This window comes from Sitodiplosis mosellana, unplaced genomic scaffold, assembly GCF_009176505.1.
Source record: "Sitodiplosis mosellana isolate CC-2019 unplaced genomic scaffold, AAFC_SMos_1.0 Smas_scaffold_6166, whole genome shotgun sequence".
Classification (NCBI taxonomy): Eukaryota; Metazoa; Arthropoda; class Insecta; order Diptera; family Cecidomyiidae; genus Sitodiplosis; species Sitodiplosis mosellana.
In genome coordinates this window covers 5,548,035-5,563,860 of record NW_022601407.1, presented here as the reverse complement: position 1 = coordinate 5,563,860, position 15,826 = coordinate 5,548,035, and the positions used below count along the sequence as shown (strand labels likewise).

The 15,826-nt window shown below is 37.1% G+C and overlaps 1 protein-coding gene across 6 annotated transcripts in view; it reads right to left on the bottom strand.

The window, feature by feature from the left end:
* The window catches only part of LOC129575267 (paired box protein Pax-5), a 70,055-nt gene that overhangs the window by 32,566 nt on the left and 21,663 nt on the right, over positions 1-15,826 (bottom strand). The window contains exon 1 of one of the 6 annotated variants that reach the window (XM_055458453.1): positions 4,467-5,467. The exons of the other annotated variants lie outside the window; for them this stretch is intronic. Coding sequence (XP_055314428.1) covers positions 4,467-4,521 — 55 coding nt within the window. The 5' untranslated portion in view covers positions 4,522-5,467. Of the gene's footprint in view, positions 1-4,466; positions 5,468-15,826 lie in introns of those variants that run through there. 6 annotated transcript variants of the gene reach the window in all.

The following is a 15,826-nucleotide window of genomic DNA, read 5'->3' as shown; positions in this document are numbered from 1 at the left end:
TCATGAGCAAAATTTGAGTGAATTTGACCACTGTTATTTTTGAAAATCCGAATTTCAAGCATAAAAACATGAATTTTTTTCGGAAATTCAACAATTCCAACATGCAAATATTTCGAACCACTTCTGAAATCGTTTTTGTCGTCCGAGTTTTCATAGATTTGACCGCAATCCCGAATTCCCCCAAAATTCATTTAAAAAAAAAAAAGTCATTGAATTTGCCATTTAGAAAAATCCACTTGAAAAATTCCTCCGTAAAAATTCATTTGTTCAACAAATTGAGTGGAAGAATGGCCATTAAATCGATCCAAATAGTTGCTATTCTAAGCTCCATCACGTCCATTCCGAAATTTGAATTGGATTTAGACAGAGGCGAAGCCATTGTGCCAATTGGATGTGATGGTTTTTGTGTTTCGTGTGTGTGTGTGTGTTTTTTTTCTTTGGTTTGATAATTCATTAGAATTTGTGTTGGATGTCAATTGCGTTACGTTAGCCGCACGGTGTGTTGTGGGCGAGTGTATCGTTGTGCGGATGCTTATATTTGGGCGAATGCAAAATACATGGTGCAGCGTAGCTTTTGGAATACACCGCACACATCAAATCAAGCGAACAACGTTTTTGGCCGTTGTTTGGTGTTTGGGCTTTGAAACCGCATTTGCGTACATTATTCGAATGATGTGTCTTTTGCATATGCATCAAGGGCCTGGTTGCTATGTGCGTACGTATGTGTGTGTTTGTGTATTTGACGTGGCCATTTCGAAAATTGGTTTTCCCAATGAATTATTGTGAAAAGCCGAAACATTCGTGGACAGTTTCGAAACTTTTCCCTGATTAAATATCCGAGCGTCTGTCGAACACAGAGGAAAAAACACGACCAGGATATTGGTCATAGAACCTCATACCACCCATTGCCACCACATTTGTCGCATTCATCTCGAGATTTTTTTTTGTCGGTGTTCTGGTTTATTTCGAGATTTTATTCTGCTCTTTCTCTCTTTCAATCAAATACAAATGAACAAAAGAGGCCAAATGGTCAAAGTGAATCAAATTCTTGATTGATCGGTGTAAATGTCACTGTTGTTTCATTTTTCTCACCTTCTTGAATTACGCATTCGAAATCGAAGCAGCAGGAAGAAACAAATAAATCTATTGCTATCAAAATAACGGTAATTTATGCGAACGAATGGGAAAAACAGCGACTGACGGACCCTCTTCACAATCTTATTGAATGTGATAGGATCCATCGTTCGTATCACATCGTCTGGTCAATCGATTGAGCCGGAGCAGGTTACAGCTAAAATTCAATCTCGAACACTGGAAATATGCATGTCGTTTTTCGTTTTAAACATTTGGCGAGGGGCCCGAATTTATTTGTCGAACACGAAATGCGAGAGACGAAGAAGAAGAAAAGAAAAAAGTGTATCACTTTCAATTCAGTTTAAACGTTCAAGTTCAATTTCTCTCAAATCGACAGTACGAGAGATAGATGTGTTATTTTTTTTTCTCGGAGAAATCGACGAGGAAACGAAAGAAATAAAAGGTAAGCAAAGCAAATGGAGAAAAAAATATCACTCCAGTTCACAAACGATTGTCGATCGAAATGAATTAAAGCCAAAAAGTAGAAACGAATCTTCGATTTGGTTTGTGTGTACGTGTTTTTGTTGTTGTTTATCTTGTTTCTCCGTTTTGATTTCAACTATTTTCAACTACACTCGCATTAAGACAAAGCGAACAAAAAAAAAATAGGAACGACTCAGCGCATCGTATTTGAGTGTGTCTTTTATCTCATTTCCTTGGCCGGGTTTTTTCCTCGTCGTCGTCTTTCATTTCGGTTTTTGAGCCGGTATTTGGAATTCCGTCACCGAGCGACGCTTTAACCAAATTGCTTTTCATTTGACCGTGTGAACTATTGAACATTGTATGACTCTATTTTCATTTTTCACTTGTTCGATTAAAACGGAAAGTTTTTTTTCCTTACATTTCGAGTAACTAATCGACACACCGACACTAAGCTCTTATTTCACACTGTGATTTACACTATTTTATGGCCGCATCTTCAATGCAAAACAAAAGAAAACCACTTCAATCGATCGGAAGCGATGAGAAAACGAAAATTTGACAAGAACAAATTGAATATACGTATAGAGCACGTAGCTTGTTGTGGATTTTTTTCTATCTCTAGGTACGCATCTCATTTCGAATTCAGCAGTGACTGCAGTGTAAAGCGAAGGTAAAATGATGATATGAATTTGATTCGAAACGCGGAAAAAAAGAATGAGCAAGCAAATCAAAACACTCGGAAATATGCACGGCACACACCATCCGTACTTTACTTACATTTTGCATAAAATCAAATGTAAATAAATGTTTCAAACGGTTTTGATTTGACACACGATTCGCAATCGCAATTTAAAAACGGAAATCAATCGAAAATTGCTGTTTTTTCAGCTTAAGTAGTGTTATTATCTCGTGAAAATAAGATGAGTGGAAAATAAATATTTTTTCATTATAATGGAAAATGTTGACTTGGTTAAAGAGGAATAATAAGAAAATAATAAAATTGACCGTAATTCAGAGCTGCGAGATTAGCTACTACAATTTTTTTCGATGAATTTCAGACAATTTTCAATATTTTTCGAACTGTCTTTTAGTTCTATTCCAAAAAGAGAGAGAGAGAGAAACACGAAAAACGGGAATATTCTGTTTAAAATTCATTTCATACTTTGCAATGTTCGAATCAATTTGAAAACTTTTACTATTATCTTTCGCAACTCAGTTCACTCTGCTTTACAATTGCAGTAAAAATATGTTTAAATATAGAACATAAACAGAATTCAAATCAAAAATAAAGTGAAGTACATTTTGAAAATGATGCGAAATGTTTTTTCTGCGATTCAAATCGACACAAACTTTGTGACAATAAAAATTGTTGATCGGTATTTGATTTGTCTGGTACATTACAGTCCATATTTTGTTTAAATGTCAACGTTTTCGCTTGATCGGTTTTGGCGGTTCTTCGATCTGCTTCAGAAAATACGTCATTTGTTCAACTGACCGCGTCATAGACATTTAGATGACCCAATGAAGATCTTTAATCGTTCAAACGCTTCCGTCGTTGTTTTGTCAAAAAAAAAAACGACTGACATAATAAGGTAAAAGTAAGAGTTAAATTGAAAAGTTCAGAGAATTTAGTTCATTCTTAAAAGGAAAAGTGACTCGAAAAACCTCCCTTCAAAATAATGTTTATCGTGTGAAAAAATATTTTTTTAGTTAAATTTAGATGTGAAAACCACATTTTGCGCTTTGAAAAACCTTTTGAATTGCTTCTTCGCACAAACATCAAAAGAATTGGCATGCGAAACGACGCCAAGACGAACAGTTTGAATAAAGTCAATTTTTTCCACTTTCTTTTGCCCATTTTTCATTGTTAAATGTTCAATTTACTTCAGGTTGAAGCTATGACAACAGTTAGTAAACAAATCGGCATTGTCCAATCAAATATTTCGGCTATAATCTCAAATCAAACAATTATCCACTGGAAATTAGTTTAATTGCTATGATAATTACACCAATAATGGTTGTAATTTTATAATTGGCTGCCGCATTTTCTGGATAAACCAATGATAATAACGCAACAATTCACGTGTAAGAACTGAAAAGCCGCATACCAGACCAATAGGTATATAATTGAAAAACGTTTTTGAATCGAATATGTCGAAAGAAGAAGAAGTGATCAGTTTGAATAAAGCCAATATGTCTCATGCAAAGGAGAAAGATATTTAATTTGAATTTTATTTTAAGTATAACGTTTTAAGGTTCAACTTAAAAAAGCATTTACTCCGTGAATGAGATGAATTTTCAAGTCAAACAATATTACTGGATAATTTCAAGCGTTTGTCTTAGGAAAAATTCAGAAAATCACTGGAGTGTTAAATCAACGATATGGGTAAACAATGTCCTTTACCAATATTCAACTATTTACCGTCTGTTTGTAGGTCACAATTTAAAATTCCAACAAATTCTGTATAAAATATTTTTGAATTGGAGGAAATTGTTTTTTTTTTCATGGAAATGTGGAAGGATTCGTCCTAATATAAAAACGGTTAATTAAAAATTCTTTCTAACTAAACGATCATTCATAGAAAATTCCAATTTTTGGGGCAATTTTTCAATTACACGTCGAAGACCAGTTATGATTGCATGCTCGATTGCACAATGTTGATAAAAACAAACCGATTTCAACTTTGTTGACAAGAGAGTTTATAGGTAAAATCGGTATCAAAACATGTTGGATTTTATATACGTTGGTCTAATTTTCTAATCAACTCTTTGATATTTTTCTTTTTAAATTTTTCCATTCATGCTTATTTCAGATTTTCCAAATTCAAATGAAAATGTTCTCATTTTTGAATTGTTGTCGCACCTCAGTTTATCTTATCTACCAAACGTTGTTGGTTCGTTGTACTTACATGTATAGTACTCCATCATGTTTTGATTATATCGATATGCAGTTGATAAATCCATTGTGTTAGATCCGTGTTTACTACTCTTTCTAAATGCTACGAAAATTTGTGTAATTGTCTGTTCCTCTTCTAAATTTTGCGTATGAAGACTAAACAAATCACATTTTACCCACTCAAAATTATTTGTTCCAATCACAAGATGTGATTTTCTCTGCCTATTCTTGTTCTTTTCCAAAAGGAAAAGTTTTTTATGTTTGCACTCGTCGTGCAGAATTGGTTTTCACTATGGACAAATTGAGAAATGGACACTAAAGACTCTTCGCAGTCTTTTATTTTCAAAAAAAAAAAAAACGTCGTCGTAAATCTCTGATTTTATGTTAATTACAAATAATATTGTGTTGATTAGCATCAGATGGCACACCGATTGCTAGTTAAAGAGATAGTTCAATTGATCGATTTGTTTATTTATTTCACTTCATCGCTAGAGGTTTGTTCGTCTTTTCTCTTCAGCACAATAGTTCGGCCGGTTCAATAATCCCAGAATGATCCGATTGCATAACGAAGCGTGTAATTTTCAATTCACATCACCTGATTGCATACCGTTTCCCGAAAGATTAAGCGCAATCGAAAAACTTAAAGCAAAAACCACAAATTTCCGTTTGATCGGTTTCGGGATGGATTTTTCACTTGCACTTTGAATAAGGATTCGTTGCAGTTGTTGTTAACCGAAAAAAACCACAGAAACAAAGAGAAAAACAAAAGAAAAAACTTAACGAAAAACACGTAAAACAACAAAATTTTCTAATCCATTTAAGCTGAACGATCTGATCGAGAGACACTTTTGTTGGTCCTTGAGAGCTGGGCGTTGCGTTGGATTGAACGGTTTTTGACAAGAGTTGCACTAGAATTGACTTTGATCTTTGGTTTGATTGCAGTGTTTGTTTGTTTGTTTATTTTTTTTTCGTCAAATTGTTGATCACGCGATAAATTATTGTTTATTTTCTTTGTGGTCACCGTGTAAATCAATGATCACCAATGGATGGACACACCAAAACACACGTCCCGAATGTGTATCATATATGTAAGAAAAAAAGACGGCCGAAAACAACGGCAGCGAGATACAATACACGACAGAAGAAAGAAAAAAAACTGTTCCAATGCACACACGCTAAAATTCAAGTGCGACCGATTGTCAACGTATCGAAGGAGTTTTTAAATGCTTTTAAATGAAACGATATACTTGGATGATGAAGGATGCTGAATGAAAACACATGAAGGCAGCCAGCGAACCAATACGAAAATGGAAATACGCAGATAGAGAGCGAACAAGCGAACGAATGAACATGAGACAGAGAGACACTAACTCACAAACACACACTCGCACACATACAAAGCGCAGTAGCAAACACAGATAGAGAATCAAACCAGCCACAGCACGCATAGCCTCGAGAATTCAAGACGACGACAACGATACTCTCCTATGCAAGTCCAATGATTTCAAAATTGTAGAAAAGATAGCGAAAACATCAAAAATAAAGTATACACTATTGGAATACACGACTCAACGTCAACCGTGCTGTGCGCAACAACAACAAACCGCCGAAGCAGCAGCAGCAGCAGTGGCAACGACAACATCAACGGCGACGGCAGCAGTGGCAACAATTCGCCACACTGCGAATGGCAAATGGCAATAGCAATAAAACGACAACCACGACGGTAGCGATGAAGTCGATGCGCTAGTAGGTAGGACCTACCTACTGTTTCGTTAAAAACAAATAGTATAATAGTAATAATTTTTGGTTGGTTGCGTATCATTCAATTCAGCACAGGCATTAAATGTGCAATACATCCCAGTCATCGTCGTCGCCGTAGCTCTGTGAGCTCTGCTCTCTGCTGCTGCTGCTGCCGCTGCTGCTGCTGCTCTTTTGAATGTATCATCGCAATGTTCAAAGCGTACATAGTTTTTTTTTCTTCTGCTTAGCAGACAGAATCCCGTGCCATTCACGCAAGCCGATATTACCACACACACGCACACATACACTGAACCCGAATCAGGGCTCGAGTGTGACCGAAACGAAACGAGAGAGTGGATAAAAGACGAGAATACATAGATTGAACTCACATATATGTATTGCCCGGCTCTATGCGATTCAATCTGTGTGAGAATTGAATTGAAACAGCCACCGAAAGAGCGTTACTGCCGCCGTCGCCGCTGCTGTTGCTATTGCTGTGTGTTCGGCTAACACAAATACTTAGAATACGGTCACACCACATTTTGCAATATATGAGCACAACAATACTCGAATTAGAAAGGAACCATATACCCTGTGTTGTTGTACGCGCACATGCATTTGTTATCGCGCTCCTGCGACATGCAACCGAAAGAGATACATGATATTCAAAACGAAGACACACACTCTGTCTGTGCCCTGTGTGTTTGCGTGTTTTAACTTTTGAAACATGAATCTCAGCACAGAGCAAAACTTCATTTGCAAAGATTCTCTACATTGAAGCTATACAAATTCAAACGTCGTGCATTTTCATTGCGCATAAAATTAAGTATGCGTAAAAATGTGCGAGAGATGCTCGGCCGTCTCTTGATTTCGTTTGTTTGTTCGTTCGTTTTTGTTGGTGACACCAGCTCGGTTTCAGAAAAAAAAACTCATTCGATATCCAAATAGATTTACATCTAGACCACACACTCTCTCTCTCTCTCACACAAATGAAAAGCTCACGAATAATGGTTTAGCGTATCATTTGGCAAACGCACATATATTCGTCGAATATGAATGGGAGCTCTGCTGCTAATGCCAAATTTGATTCCACTTGATTTAAGATTAAGTTTCAGCTTTTTATTCAGATGAAAAAATTGTTCAATTTTTTTTTTGGTAAATAATAAAGTGTCTCAGTCGTATAGGTCTTAAAAGTCCAATTTATGAACATCCTTCTATTTCACATTCTTTATTTGCCTTTTATTGCCCTCTTTCGCGTTCATATTCGAAATTTATTCTATTTTTCATATCCAGGATATCATTCCCACTGAAGTATCCATGTTTTCGATCCAACAAAACAATTGCATGGAGCATATCCATGCGAATTTTTTTAAATTCTCAACACTCCAGCTGAGTTTTCCCAGGCACATGTCGTATTACATGTTCTTTTTTTTTAAACCATACATTGTTTCATATAAAAAAACCGCCATCGTCCGGTCTGAGTTGTAATTGATTTTATATATACATGCACATTACACACATTTAAAAAGGCAAACCGAGAATCGGATTCAAGGTAATCACGTAGAAATAAATACGATTACCACAGCGTGAAAATGATAAAATGCTGACCACAACCGTTCCAAATTGAGCTTCAACATACAGGCACAGAGACACAATCACCGCTGTTGTATCTCTCGCATAAAGTATCTTTCGGCGCAAAACAAATCGAAAAATAGTAGCGACGCATGGAAATTGCGCAGCAGACTATGTTTTATCAGTGAATTGATGGAAATGGAGCTTCTTCTTTTCAATTTTGTTCGTTCCTCTTCCAGTCTCCTTTTGTGATATTCAATACTCTTTCACATTTCTTCTCATGTATAGAAAAAAGTAATTTATTCATTCTTCTATTTCAATCCACAAGAATCAACTCGAATAAAACCACCACTTTGTCTAAAGCTCTTCCATTTGAATAAATCGGTGACATTGTGGGCGATTCCAAATTAGAACGAATGTGACCGAAAAAAAAGCATAGACGAAATCTATGCTCTGGAATGATACACATGGCTGCGTCTGGTGCCCTAAAAACGTGCTCTACAAAGTTCAGCTCGAACATTTCATAAAGTTTTGAATCATATCGTTTTTTTCCTTCTCACTGTGGACTTGGCGCGCTATATTGACTTATCGATTGGAAAAATACTATTTAAATGCGTGCATGAAGTTCATTCACAGCCGGAGAGTTGATGTGTTCATTTACATCGATTTTATTCAGGCAAGAGAAAAAAGCAGCAGCACAGAGCTTCAGTGGTCGCATTGCTGCGTACATTGTAGTTTTTTTTACTCTGCTGTCTCGCGTTGTCCCAATTGGAATTTAAAAAAAAAACATATATGAAATAATCTATCTCGATAAAAATGACAATTCAATGTGTATGGCGACCGATTTAATATATGTATGGAGAGAGAGAGAGAGAGAGAGAGAGAGAGAGAGAGAGAGAGAGAGAAAAGTGCGAGCAAAAAATGTGTGTGTGTGTGTGTGTGTTTTGGCTTGGCCCGAAATGATATCGGAAACACATGCTGCATTTCACGAGCATAATCGACCATAACGCTACAGTGTGATTGAGATATAACCAAAATGAAATTGAAACTGAAACTGAATGAAATGTGAGTGTTTCATGTTACGTTAAGCGTGTCCGATTCGGCGACAGTGCCATTAAAGTTTATATTTATGTATATCTTGTCAATAATTCAAGCCAATAGTTTGGCCTTTAACATTTCAATAAATGGAAAATTCCCACGGCATAGAAGCTCTCGCTTACACTCGCCACTGTCTATCGCTCTCTTCTTCTGCCATTTATCTCTCCCTCTTTCTCTCTTTCTGCCTCTCTGTCTTTCTCACTCTCTCTAGATTGGTCTCGCTATCGATCTTTGTGCCATTCTTCCGCTCTCTCTCACTCTGGCATTGCCATCTCACTTGCTTTTAAACTCTCGCCCGATTCCAATATATCAAAATATGTTCAAGAGATGAATATTGGCCGAGACGATGATGGCGGAGACAGTAAGCGCAAATGACAAGTTTGTATGTTGTCGTTCATCAAAGTTCCAAAGTTCAGATCATTAGTGGATTATTTCAGTGGTACGATGTATGTAATGAAATTCCGTCGAGGTGAGAAATTTGTTCAAATAAGACATACCAACTGTCACACACATATCGATTTGATGGAAATGACAAGCATGGAAATTTGGTTGATGCCTCACGTTTCAAATTGAGATGACCGCGCTCGCGCGCTTACCGATGAGAAACTCGAATTCAATTATTTCGCAGAGATCTAAAGTCACTCGAACGATGTGATACTCTCACACACATACGAGAGACAAGAGAGAGAGAGAGAAAATGAAATCAAATCCGAATTGCAGCAGTGAACAAAAGAGACTGTACGAATCCAAAAAAAACCTACAACAACGAATCGTCCAGCGAGTGAACGGGGCAATGTAGAAAAATGGAAATGCAACAACACATCGACATACCATTAAAATTGATGTACACATCGACAACCAAACCGGAAACAGTAGACAAAATACAAAAAAGAGAGAGAGAGAGAAAAAAATGCGCGCAAACGAAACAAGCGCGCACGCACACCGCCAGCCACACAGTGTGTGAGTGATGGAATTTAATGAGTAAACACATCGAACAGAAAATAAAACACAGTTACACCATTCACTTGAACAGTATCAAGCCGCTTAACCGGCTACTACGTGCAGCGCGCACAGAAATCAGACAAACGAACAACAAAAAAACGACAAATAAACGAAGAAGTGGAAGAAAAAGAAGAAGAAAAACTTCAACAACAACATGAACATAATAATAAAACAAAATCACTAAATCACTTTATAACTGCCCTACCAAGTCAAGATATGCGGTAGTGGTTTTAATTTAATATTGTATTATGCGGTTGTGTCTTACAGATAAGTACAAATAAACACCTTCCCATATATTTGCTCGTATGTTTTTTTTCTTCTCTGTACTTTTTTACGTTATTTTTCATTCAATTCAATCGTACGCTCGCTTCAGGTTTCTGTAATTTGATAATATGGATTTATACGATCATAAAGAAAACGACTGAAAAGCTAAACGAGGAAACGAGAATCATGTCAATCGGGAAGTCCCACTTGGCTGACAAGTATGAGAGAGATAGAGACGGACAGAGAGTGAGAGTGAGAGAGAGAACGAGCCAGCCCAGAGCGATTAGAGTACAGGTGTAGATTTCGATTGTTGCTGAGGCAGGTGAGCCAGATGAAAAACGACAATATAATATGATTATTATGTGTTGAAGATTACACACAATCAATCAACAGCTAATTAACATCGAAGTGACAATAAGCATCGAAAATTACGTTTTTTTCTTTTCGTTCGATGGAAATTGTGGTAGAAACGCTATATCGAATTAAAATATTGGGAATTGCATTTTTGGAGTTGAAAAAAATGATGGAATTTTTGGTAGAGAAACAGAATTTTTCTCACTTGATGCAGAAGACGAAGAAAGAGAAGAAAAAAATCGAAACAAGAAGAAGAAGGAGAAGGAACTTAGGGAAATGAAGAAGTATAATAGTAAGAAGAATGGGTTGAGGATGGGGAACAAGAGGAAGAAATTTGGATTAAATGCTAAGCAATGTCAAAACAACACTTCCGAATCGACAACCATCTTCTGATGATAAAATTACCCGTTCTCATCGTATTCTGGTGGAAGACAACACTTCTGAAAAAAAAAAAAAACATTTGGATTTTCTCAAGTCATCGTTCATTTCTTCTGACCTATCAATTCTTTCCAAGTCTCTTTCTTCTTCTTTCGTTTCGCTTTAAATCTTTTTTCTCTCCTCCGATACCGTCGAAATGTGCTCTTGTAGAGTGAGAAAATTCACGGTGCATTCATTCATATCGGCCGAACAACGAAACTTTCACTATCGCGCTAAATGTATAGAATAATTTGGTAGAAGGCGTAAAATTGGTTCAATCAATAAGGCTGTGTCACATTTTTCAAGCATATGTTTTTTTTCGGTCCAACACTCAGCATATTTCTTTCGTCAAGTGCGATGTTCATCATTTTTGCAACGATTTTCTCGCACTCTCATGAATATAAATTGGTGATAGAAATATTAAAAAAAAAATTGCAAAAAATAACCGAAGAGGCGAAACGAATCTTTGGTCACAAATTTAATGGATATTTTCTGTCTCGAATTTGGTTCTGTGTCTTTGATTTTCTTGCCACATCATAAAATATTCGCCATGCAAATCAAACGTACGCACATTAGCTGATGCTTGGATTGGATTTTAAATAGGTGATACTTAAAGCGCAAGCATCCTATGAAAAGATCCGTGCGTTGCGAAATTGAATGCGTCTATGACGCTCATTCATTCGTTCGCTTGTTCATTCTCTTGCTCAATGCTTCCGGACGCACAGCGTCGGGATTGTGCACAGTTCTTATGTATTTGTGCGAGGAATTGTCTTGTACGGTATTTTTCGGATTTCTCTTATGCATTTGACTACCAAATTTGATCGGAATCGGCAAGCCAACGACATCTCTTGCGTTGGCTCCGCCCGTCCTTTGTCGTCAATGATGTTTTACGTGATCTCACACATACTTTGCAAAAGGACACAATTAATAGTCGCCCGTTTCTTTCTCTTGCTTGTTTCCATCACAAGAGCATGCAAAATTCAGCTAACACAAGTAAACGTGAGCGAAGCCATGCAAAATTTCCATAACTTGCAGCTGATTCACAAAGTTTCTGCAGAAAGTTGCATGACCTTGTTCTAGACACACAATTTTGCATGTCAATCGATTCGGTTTTTGGTTTGTCAATTTCTTTTTCTCTCGAAACATGGGACACAACAACAAAGAGGAAAGTTGAAAAAATTACTTATCAGCGCAAAAAAAAAACAAATCAAAGGCAACGCACGGTGCGTTTTTTTCTTGCGTGTAATGTCATCGAATCAATGTGTGCCAGAGAGCATGTGGATAGCGTAGCCGTATAAACAGCACGTGGATGTGATTATTGGTTTAGAAAATAAAATAGGCGTCAACCTTTTGCTTACGCCAACAAGAGATACGCCACACACTAAAAACCAAAACCACATCAGACTCTCGCTCGCTATTGCACACATACACAATCACACGACCGTATGCGCACAGACAGCACAGAGACCCGACCACCGCCGTACCGAAACCGAGTAACCAAGCATTTGATCCGTCTTTGGAACCACATCGCGCTTTTTGCAGCTACTGCTGCTGCTACCGCCACACACACACACACACACGCTTCATAGTGAAACGCATGTGTTGGTGTGTGATTCAAACAACTGTGCATGGCTTTATATGAGCACACGCGCTCGTCGTTTATTGCTTAGAACTTATGTTTGCCGTTGATTTTGTTTTTTTTTCACATCGCACACTTTTTGAACCTCGTAAGTATTTTGCGCGCTGATAATCTTCTACTGGTTCAAACACACGACCGACCGAAAAATGCCATGCTTCAACTCTTCGCACCTAAACGTATTTATACGATGTTACCTTTTGCCCAACCAAATTTATATGTTTTATTAACCGCAAATCTTTCAATCGTTTAATTGCCGTAAATTCAAGCCAAATTCCAGATGAAATTATTTAAGTTGGCGAAGATTTCTTTTGAAACTTGTTTTTAAAGACCTTTGTTTTAGAAGACGATGCGATTTTAGGAGAGGAGATTGTGTGTTTTAGGAGAAACAATTGAACATTTGTGTATTTCAAGGGATTAAAAAACATAAATTTTGTGCAAAATAAACAATTTTCCACCTTTTGCAATAGATGTTGTTTTTAAAAAAATATAACGTCCCTTGAAGACTGTTAGAGAGTTATACCGATAAGTTTTTGGAGATATTCGAAGACATAAGAAGAATCTACGTGGAAAAATGTCTAAAAAAAACCAGATACACGGATCATCTTCATCAGAAGAACATCTCTTTGCTTCATTCGAAAGCTCTTGTCACCCAGAAAACTGGTGCGATTGTTTGGAATCAAAACAAAAGGGCCGAAACCAAGCATAAAACCGTACCATGTTCCCCGAGCCGTGTGTTCGCCGTGCACATTTTTCGATGATATTGAAATTTGTTCATTAATGCTTGCTCCGCTCGGTTGTAGTAAGTTGAAATGAATTGGTTGAGTGAATCACCGTTGTAGAGTCGAGAGCTATTGTTATTGAAAGGTACCGGTTCCGCATTACGGACTGACGGAAAATATGCCCGTTTGACATTTCGCTGTGCGGCAACACGAACGAAATATAAAAAAAACAGAAATACTGAATCGGGAAAAGTTATCGACAGGGCGAAAAAGAGAAGGTCACACATGAAATAATCAAAGTTTTTTTCACATGAAATGATTGCTGTTTGCATATATATATCATCAAAATGAAAGGGCGGCGCGGGCCAATAGATAAAAAAGTGAATTTTAAGGAGTTTTCAGTCATACTCTCTCTCTCTCTCTCTCTCTCTCTCTCTCTCTCTCTCTCTCCCTCTCTCTCTCTCTCTCTCTCCCTCTCTCGTTGGGAGGACAGTCTGTTACGACAAACTAAACTATGACTGGCATAAAACCCAGAAGAAGAACATGAAAAGTTGAGCGCCGAATGTTTCGAATTCAAGTCAGCCAAATAAAATGTACAAAATATGCGAAAAGAGTGGAAAATGATGCTTTTTACGACTGAGAGACATTTTTTTCCCAGAAAACATTCATTCGCCGATGGATTCAGCGAGCTCTTTGTATTTGTGCACATTATTGTGAAATTGATTTGAATTGAACTGTTCGGGAGAGAGAGAGAGAGAGAGAGTGAAGCAAAAAGGGACATGTCGATTGAATGCCAAACAAAAAGACACATAAATATCATCATTGGCCTGTTAAACAGCGCCTGAATGCAGAATGCATGTGTGTGTATGTTGGCGCTCACAAACAAATCATTCGAACGAAATTCAATGTGAAAAATATATCGATTTTAAATGCAGTTACTTTTACTCGAAGTCGAATTTCCGAGCTCAGAATCGAGTCGATTAGATTTAAATTCCAAAACAGTTACATTGTTGTTTTGTGCGGAGTCAATTTATTTCCGACACTTGGAATAGTAAGTGAATGAGTGTGCATTCATTCAAACGAACACCCTTAAAATCATCCGAGAGAAGAAAAAAAAACACTACACAACATGTCAAAAGGTATAATGTTTTTGTTAAGTCACATTCATTGTTCAATTGTTCAATATTTTAATAAATTAAAAGACATGCAGTAATAATGCACACAAAATACAGGGGGAGAGAGACAGAAACAAGCGAAAAAGAGAGTTCATTATTGAATTGTTCGGAATAGAACGGGAAAAGAGGCACACACTCGAACAAAAGCATTACACACATCAAAAAGCATTCCATTGAATTTCACACTGTTCATTCGATTATAATTATTGATGTGTGTTTGTATACGCAATGCCAAATAAATGGCATTTTCTCTCTGTGTGTTGCTCTGAAATGCACGCGCGATGATTGTTCATACAAACAACAATCGGAGACTTCAGTTGCAACAAGCGACGAGGAAGTCGAAAAAGGACACAAATCTCTTGTGCGACAAACATTACGATGCATTTGTTTGTCTGTTTATTATTTCAGCATTAAATCAATGTGCACCTTTTTTCTTTCTCCCTCTCTCTCTCTCTCTCTCTCTCTCTCTCTCTCTCTCTCTCTGTTGTTTATGTCGACTTATGGTGTGTTGCCGATTTCGAGTACCGTTTTCTATTTTCCGATTTCGTGTGTGAGGTAGATTTTGTGATTCACTTTTAAGATTATGGTATTCGATGTTGCTGCGCCGCATTTTGTTCCGGAAAGTGAGAAAATCGTCTCCATACGCCACTTCAACAGTGCCAGGTAGCTGCAACAAAAGAAGTCCGCATATCATACGCACACAAAAGGGAAACACTTCATATAAATGGCAATTATTGAGCTCACTAACAATAAAAATAAATTACTGTTATATTTTCCACTTCAAAATCCAGCGTATGTATGCCGTATGTGTTTTGGATTGAACAAGAGGAATTGTGTGTGTGTGTGTTTGTTTTCAGTTCATAGACAATATGCGATATATACCGAAATAATATACTGAATAGGCGATCGGTAATTGTTTTCGAATCGTGGCTTCGATCGGACGACAGCCAACACAGCACACAGACTCTTTTTTAAACAGCCGACATTTCGATGACATAATTAATCATTTTGCGCTTTTGATCAAATCGGCGCAGCCGGTTTGCAATTCCAACAAAAGGAAACGACTCGATATTATTTCTATCAATGCGATCTCTCGACAAACAAATAGAGAAAAAGAGAGAGAGAGAGAGAGAAGAGCGTGCATTATTGTTTAGCGTTGCCATTACAAAATCGTATTTCGCTTCCAGGCCACGTGCAATTACCGAATGATTGGATTGTTTACGCTATCGATACACACAATCTCAATAATAATGACAACCAGATACTGCCGCATTTGTAATATTTAAATTAACATAACTTTTTCTCTCCTTTTCTCACTCTTTTTCTCATTCACTCTCTTTCTATCTGTCTCACTCGTTGAGATTTCAATTGTTTTTGCTTCGAAATGAACTAT